General features: G+C 40.2%; 1 protein-coding gene across 7 annotated transcripts in view; it reads left to right on the top strand.

Annotated features, from left to right (window-relative positions):
• BCLAF3 (BCLAF1 and THRAP3 family member 3) overlaps positions 1–8106 on the top strand; it is a 57825-nt gene extending 49719 nt beyond the window's left edge. For all 7 annotated transcript variants that reach the window (XM_029930479.1, XM_029930476.1, XM_029930482.1 and 4 more), the window contains one exon: positions 7053–8106. In XM_029930479.1, the coding sequence (XP_029786339.1) occupies positions 7053–7082 (30 nt within the window). In that variant the 3' untranslated portion in view covers positions 7083–8106. The remainder of the gene's footprint in view (positions 1–7052) is intronic.
• The last annotated feature ends 424 nt before the right edge of the window (positions 8107–8530 follow it).

The following is an 8530-nucleotide window of genomic DNA, read 5'->3' as shown; positions in this document are numbered from 1 at the left end:
TCTATGTCATGCCGACGGCCAATTCAAATTACATCTTAAGGGGGTTCTTTGTGCCTCTTGAATTTGAATGTCTATTTCTTTTCCCAGGTTTGGGAAATTCTCAGTTATAATTTGGTCAAGTATCCCTTCAGGCCCTTTCTCTCTGTCTTCCTCTGCAGGAATTCCTATGAGCTGGATGTTGTTCCGTTTGATTGTATCACTCAGATCTTGAATTCTCCTTTCCTGCTCCTGGATTAATTTCTCTCTCTTTTTTTCAGCTTCCTCTTTTGCTATAAGTATATCTTCTAATTCACCTATTCTTCTCTCTGCCTCGTCAATCCTTGAGGTGGCTGCCTCCAGTTTGTTATTCACCTCATCTATAGCCTTTTTTTTAACTCATCACACCTATTTTCAAAGTGCCTAGTAATTGTCTCAGTTGATTCTTTGATGCTTTTCTCAACTCCAGCGATTAATTTTATGACAAGTTTTTTAAATTCTTGATCCGGTATGTTGTCTAGATCTGCCTTGAGCAGTTCTGTGGCTGTGACTTCCCCTGGGAGTTTTTCAGGGGAGAGTTTCTTCGTTTTGTCATTTTTTGCTAGTTTTTTGTCTCGTCACCTTTAGAAAGCTCATTGTGCACCGTGCACCTGTTAATATTTCTCTGTTAAAGGAAGCTTATTGACTGTCCAGGGCCTGTCGTTTCAGGAAATATTCTCTTAATGGTGTCTCTCGGTTTCTCTTGTTGTGCCTGAATATTTTACTTCCCTACTCAGCAATATTTGGGACTCGCCATCATGCACACTTTGGCTTGTTTCTTGGTGTAGTCCTAAGAAGGAAAACAGACAGACAAACACAGAGGGAACCAAAGCACACAGACACACAGACAAATCAAACAAAGAAACACATTAAAAGGGGGAAAGAAAAGAAAGAAAATGGAAAGGAAAGAGACGAAAAGAAGAGAAGAAGAGAAAAAAAAAGAATAAAAGGGGGTCAGAGACAACAAAGACCAGTGGACAGTCTAAAAGTGTATGACCAGTTGAGGGGAGAGGTAAGGATGAGATACAGGAGAATATATCTGGATTGCAAGAAGGTGAAAAAAAAGGGAGAAAGGAGAAAGGAAAGTAAGGTTAAAAATTTTTAAAAATTAAGAAAAAAAGGTAATAATAAAAAAAATAAGTATGAAAAAAGTGAAGAAAAAAAAATTTTTTATAAGAAAAAGAAAAAGCAGTTCCCCCTGGTGGATAGGTGTGGTTTGGTGTGATAGGTCTTGGAGGCTGCTCTCAGAGGCTCCGCCTTGGTGTCTGCAGAGATTAGATAGGCAGCATACCAAGCTCTGCAGAACTATGCATGGTAGGCTACTCTAATGGGTCCGATCCCCTTGTACTGTGGTTGAACTGAGTTGTACGTTCCAGGCCTGCCTCGGTTCAAAGTTCTAGTCCATGCACTTTTATGCTACCACAGATGAGATGTATTTGCTTTGGTGGCTGGCTTCTTAGGGGGAGGAATCAGTTTGTCTTGGCTCAGGCAGGGATTTTGGCTGCCCCTGCCTGAGGGAGATGCACAACAGGAGGTGAGGTGCGCACAGTCACAGACCCAACTGCGGCGTCCCCACCCCCAGCTGGGATCATGATCGCAATGGGGGAGAAATGAGTCTCTTTTGGCTTCTGCAGCTGTTGCCCAAGGTGCTGTGTGCTACTGGAAATGAGCTGGAAGCTCCTACAGCCTGAGCACGCGCCCAGGCCTCCACCACCGCCAACTCCCTGCTGGGATCGCGCAGGTGTGGGGGCTATTTTTTCCCCTTTTGGCACCTGGGATTCGGGATTCATGCGGCCAATGCTGGGGGCGAGATGCGCCTTGGAGATGAGGTGCGTGCTCCCGCTCCTAAAACTGAGGTCGAAGTGAGTGCCCCTGGCGCTGCCGCTGCTACGGCTGCTGACTCCCCACCATGGCGCAGGGCTGGAAGCTGTTATTTCCCTTGCACCACCTGGGTTTGGGATTCCGGCTACCTATGGAGTTTCTCTCTCCAAGCGCGACCAAGCGTTCCTTACCTCTTCCCCAGAGACAGTACTATGAGCATGTTCAGTCACTGTGTCCCTTCCCTTTGTCTCTCCAGCTCCATGCACGTTTGCCCCATGTTGGGCTGGGGCTCCCACCTCCCCTGCCCCTCTTGGGCTGGCCCGTTTTCCAATCTCCCCAGTTCGCAATCACTCACTCACTCAGGTATCTTTAAGGTTGTCTTCTTTCTGGATTCTGTATTTTCTCCTTCCGCTCTTGCAGATGGAAGTAATGTCCTTCTCAGTTCAATAGAGAGGGCAGACGAAGTTTACAGAGCTCCCTTCCTCTCCACCATCTTGGCTCCTCTCTCCCCCCCATAGACTTTTATCTTTGAAGTCTTTTGTTGATCACCAAATCAAATTTGACATATAATGGTAATAGATTTCCGTGACTTTTAGGTGTTAAATATTTCCTCTGGATTGAGTTAACATTATAGTTGATCAAAAGAGCATAAACATGTTACAGGTTTTGTTAAGTATTGACTAGACAAAAGTTGTATTGGAAATGTATTTCTGTTTTCAATTAGTTCATTATTCATATGAACATATATATACATATATATATATTCTACTTATTGCTAGTAGAATAATACAGTGTTTTAGGTGTCCATTCTAATTCTCTTTTTTCTTTTTGTGGATATGAGTCCTGAGAAACCTTGCTTATATGATTAAATAGATGAGAAGGAAAAGACTTTTATTATAGCAATGCCACTTGATTCTTTGGGCTCACTCTGAATTATAGGCCAAAAAAAATCACTTAGTGATCAGGCATCAAAAACTGTTTTGAATGTTCTTTTGTCCTCCTTCAATTTTGTTCAACAAAAGCAAAGAAGTAAAGCCATGTGACTTGCAGAAGTGTGCTATTTGTTACTAGCTGCTAGAGTGGGTTCATTTTCTTGATCACCAACATCTCCAACTGCCCTGTTTTGGGGGATCCCTGGGTAATGCCAAGTAGTTAGATTCAGGATGAGAAGGTGTATCTTTCTCGTATAAAATGGGAGGTTAGGGACCAGCCCTGGCCACTTGTGCAAGTAGATTAATTTTGGAAAGTGAACATTGGGCATTTGAGGATCTAGAAAGTAATTCTTCCCCAACTATCTGTAACCACATTCTCCTTGGAAAGTCTTCATATGTCCCTAAGGGTAGGCATACCCCAGCTTGATAATTGCTGACTTACTTAACCAAGCCTGTGTTGATGACTTTGGGATAGCTTACAGATTTTCTTTATTTTTGGTACCAGTGGGAAAATTGACATTTTGGTACCTTGCCATAGTCTGCCTTTTTTACTCATTTTTTACTTTGACCAGAAGTACATGAAAGGGCCCATTTACCTACACCCTACCTGTGCTCCGCAGTATTAGTCTTTATTATCCATTGTCAGTCTCATAGCAGAAAATAGTTCTCATTTGCCTCTTTTTGGTTATGTTGCCTTTTTTTATAGTTATGTTAATTATGTGAGGATATTTTATGTATCTGTTGGCCAATTGATGCCTTCCCTCGATTTCCTTATTTCTGTGCTTTGCCAGTGTTTCTGTTGAGGAATGGTACTTTTTCTTATTAATTTGTAAGAGCTCTTGATTTCCTGAGGGTTTTACCCCATCATACATTTTGCTGGTATTTGTTTTGTTTGCCAGCTATTTGTGGTAGCTTTTATATTACAAAATTTGTAAATGTTCATGAGTCTATTTGAGTTTGTGCTTATATATATGGTTTCTAGATTTCATATCATATGCTTATAAAAATGCCTTACAGTGTTTCCTTTAAGTGGTTTTATGGTTAATTTTTAAAACATAAATACTTATTCCCTTAGCATTTATTTTTATGATACAGTGTGAGGTTACAATCTATTTTTTCCCCCAATGGATAGTCAGTTTTCTTAACACCATTTATTAAATAATATGTCCTTTTCCTACCGATTGAACATGCCACGTTTGGCGTATGCTACATTCTTATGTATTCCTGACATGTCATTGGAATATTTGGAGTCTCTAACTTGTTTTCTTGCCTGCTGTGATTTGCTTGTTCTGTCCCTTCACTACTAGCACACTTATTGTCCCAAAACACAGACTGAATCGTGTCACTCTTAGGCAAACTCTGCAACGATGTGGCTGCCTACAAGAGAACAGACTAGATTTGTTCACCAGCTCCAGTCCTAATAAGCAACGTTTCGAACCACATTTTTTCATGGAACCTCTGCTTTTTGGAACATAACATACGTTTTCATGTATTTGTATCTTTGTTCCTGCTGTTGTCTTGCCTAGAAATAGCCTCCTGATCCCCACCATTTTCTTATTAAACCTGCTTTCCTTTTAAGGCCCAAGATAAAGCCTAACCAATACCCCTTCTTTAGCTCTTGTCTCATTTGGTCTCTAACTGTTGCTGTTGACCTTCCTATTTCCCCAAATAGATGATGAGCTCCTTGAGGATAGAGACTACCTCATTAGCCTTCCTGTCTTCCCCCTTTGCCTTTTATTTAGTCTGTCTTTAGAAAATGCCTGTTGAATAGAATCAAATCGCATCATATATACATACATGCACTCACACACATCTGTCTGTAGCTCTCAAAAGTTATTGAATGAGTGGTGCCTGCACAGCTGTCGGAGCATCTGACTCTTGACTTCCGATCAGGTCATGATCTCACAGTTCATGGGTTTTGGTCCCGCGTTGGGCTCTGCACTGATGCTGTGGAGTCTGTTTAGGATTCTCTCTCTGTCTCTCTCTCTCTCTCTCTCTGCCCCTCCCCTTCTGGCACGTGCTCTCTCTCTCTCTCAAGATAAATAAACTTTAAAAAATAAATAAAAAGTTACTGAATTGTAGTAGCCATTGTATCAGGGTCCCCAAACCAGCCCCAGGTTTTGTGATAGGCCAGGACGCAGCATATGGTGGCACTGACAGCTGTGATGTGCTATGGTGGAAGATTGCACAGCACCTCAGCAGAGGGGACTGGCACACGGAGTCCAGAGGACACCAGGTGCGAGTTTCCAGGAGTCCTCTCCCAGTGGAGTGACACAGGACGTGCTTACTTACCCCAGCAACGAGCTGTGATAACACATGTGAAATGTTGCCAACCAGGAGAGCGCGCTAGAGACTCGGTGCCCAGGGTTTTTATTGAGGGCTGGTCACTTAGGCACCCTCAGCCAGTTACATACCTGAATTCCAGACTCTCAGAAGGAAAGCAGATGTTCAGCACAGACCATATTGTTTGCACAGTTTAGACACTGATCAGAGGTGAGAACCCTCCCAAAATCTAAGTTCTCAGCTGACAGCCACAGGCCAACCTTTTAAGTAGGCCTTTCGAATACAGGTGTGCTGTATTAAGTCTTCTGCATAGCCATATTTTTGGAAAGCTTAATTTCACAGATGGTAAATGCCTAAACAGAGAAGGAAAAAATTAGTGTGTTAGGAATGCCAGGGAAAGTATGCTAAGCATTTTGATTTTTAGTCTCTCCTCTTACAGAGGAGATGAGCTGAGTCACAGAGAAGAGGAGGGCATAGCAGGAGCTACAGCCACAGATCCATGCTTGGTGGTAGCATGTAGACAGTTGGATAGAGATAGGAGTATGCAAATGATAGAGGGCCTTGAAAGCTGGGTAGAATATTGAGGATGTGATGTGGTTGTGGAGGACGTCTTGCTAGCCCGAGGAGGAAGTGATGTCGAGGATGATTGCTTGGTGAGCAGTGGGGATGCAGGGTTCTGGGAAGGAGAGGAGAGGCGGGAAGACAACAAGGGGGCACTTGCGGTGATAGCATGCGTCACCTTAGGAAAACTTAGGTGAGCATGGTGCTTGGTCTGTGTCAACATCTGCTTAAAGTAGGTTTTCACATAATTGGAAGAATGGAGGGGTCAAGCTCAGAGACGGTGTGGGTGTGGAAGATATATCAAGGGTGAATGTGATTCAGAATAATTGTACCTTTTTATAAACAAGATATTTCCACTGAAAACATTATTAAGAATTATTGTAGTCCAAGTTTCCTTTTAAAATTGTTCGTAGGCAACAGATATTTTATTTGAAGATCAATGTATATAATTTTTGTATTATAGAAAAGTAATAGAAATGGGACACAATGAATTCCCCTTCTATTTAAAGGAATGATGTTGACAAAAAATATTTATGCATGTATTTTGAACATTTCACTAATATCCAAAATAGAAAGAAGAGTAACAATTTTCTGTCAGCACTGTTTTTATTTGGAATTAAATGTTGCCATACTAATGTAAATGCCAAAAAATAAATCAACTTTTAATTTCTTTCAGTTTTAATAATATAAGATCCTAGTAAAAGGTAAGGATATATGTATTAATAAATATTTTCAATGTCCCAGGAAAACATGCCATTTGCCATTTTTGCACTTTTATTAGTTGCATGGTCTTCCGTCCAGTTTGTGGTTGGTAATTTAATATTTTGCATAGCATCACAGTACAGAATCCATGTCCATTACCCTCTTTAATCACAGTCTTGTTGTGAATTCCTTTTCCCGTGTTTATGGAAGGCTTACAACTTTTTATGGTGTAGGTGACTATCCCAAAGCCAGAAGGCTTCCTCCCTGCCCCACCAGTAGCTTTCTCTGGTATCAGACAAGCCAGAAGCATCCATTTCATTTTAGAATGAAATATGCCATATTCGATGACAAAGAGAAAATACCAGTTTGAGACTGTGTGTGTATCACATCAGGCTCCATGCTTGAGGGGCAGAGTTTTAAGTCTTGAATTTTTTTTTTTTTTACAATCCCCAGGGAAACCCACCCAAGTATCAGAATGCCTTTTCATCAGCTTACTAATACCAGCGTATTGAGTGTCATATATTTTCTTTGGCCTACTGACCTATTATTTGGTATCTGCTTCAATGTGTTCCGTTGTTCTTTTGCATCTTTGGGGTTCCACATATTTTTGCAGGGGTCTTAGCTACAAGTATAAAAATTAAAACATCTCGGAAATAGCACTGTGAAAAAACAACTAGCTCAGATGTTATAATTGACTCTTCTTTTGAAGTCTCTGTTTCTTTTGTTTTGTCTCGATAGGGGTACACAAGCATTGCTACCCCAATCTAATCTGGATTGTTACACGTGGAAACGACACTGCAGGATGGTACTTGGGAGCATCTTTTTATCAGAAGTGAGAATTGGCACGCAAGCACGAATCTTCTAATTTCCTTGATAACGTAACTTTATTTTTCTGTAGCAGAATGCTGCAACGTTTTACACATAACGATTGCTTTTAAATTACAGTATTCAATGTAAAAGTCATATTAACTACAATTTTCTTTGCAAAAAGTCTTAGAAGGGCATTAGTTGTCAATGTGTTTTTCTCTTAGCATGGTTTCATAGAGAGCTTAAATGAGTTACATCCGGAAGTTTATATGTTGAAAGTTTTCCTTATGTAATAATAACAAAACAACATATCTGAATTGTATAGTGTCTGTACATGAAAGAACTTTAAACAATGGCCTTATGGTAGCAAATTTTATACCAGATTTTTCTTTTTTCTGATGGTAGTTTGGCTTATAACTTGAAGTTTTCTTAAGTTTCTGAAGATCAAGGCCTATATAATTTATACATTTCATATTATGATATAAGAAGGCAAGAGAAAAGGTGCTTCAAAATTTCCATCAGGTAGTTATGAGTGCACTGAATTTTTAGTAATTGGTTCATTCAGTTTTTTCCACAACTATTTGCTCTTTCCAATTTCAAAATGCTATTGTGGAAAATATGTAAAGATTTTATAATCTCTTTTCCATCTTATTTTTCCCTCAGGGCAAGCTTGTGCATACCATATTTTTAAAGGCTTTTTAAAAATCTGACAGACAAAATTTCATATTTGGAAACTGTACTTTACTACTACAGCATTATACATTTTGCAAACACATAAAGTGTTTATTTTCATTTCAGTCGTATTGAGTACGTACTAGCATAAGGTAAAACTGATGGGATTTTAAATGATATTTTAGGTCTCGATACCTTATTTCTTTATGTTTTCTGCGTTCTGCTCAATGGTACATACACATGCCCAATTAAAGTTCTGTGAAATGCTCATTTGTAATAAAATAAAAAACTGTTGCTCCTTCTGCTTGAAGAAGTTACTTGCCAGTTTGTGAGAACATTATCTTAATTTCATATGAGAACTACAGCCCCGAGGAGGCCCTGTTGGTATTTAAAATAGTTCTGCCGTTAAAGGGCAGACCTTTTAAAATCAAAATCTGCTAAAAACTTGATTTCTCATGACCAGATATGAAAAATCTTGCAACAAACAGCTTACGCGTCTTTGTAGGATAGGGCAGCCCTTTCCTTAGTGGGTCAGCAGCAAGTGGGGGTGAGAGTCCCTGCATTAGAATTGGTGAGTGTCCTGTCTGAGTGCCATGTGCCGTCTCTGTGGATCAGGCTTTGCAGACATATTTAACATTCCACTTATGGTAGGAAAGAAATACATGTGCACAGTAGCGTGACAACTTTATCTCGGGTTAGGTACGCATAACATCTGCCTTAAGTTTGAAAATAATTCA

This window comes from Suricata suricatta, chromosome X (genome assembly GCF_006229205.1).
Source record: "Suricata suricatta isolate VVHF042 chromosome X, meerkat_22Aug2017_6uvM2_HiC, whole genome shotgun sequence".
Classification (NCBI taxonomy): domain Eukaryota; kingdom Metazoa; phylum Chordata; class Mammalia; order Carnivora; family Herpestidae; genus Suricata; species Suricata suricatta.
The sequence above is the reverse complement of the archived record's forward strand: the minus strand, read 5'-3'. Positions and strand labels throughout refer to the sequence as shown.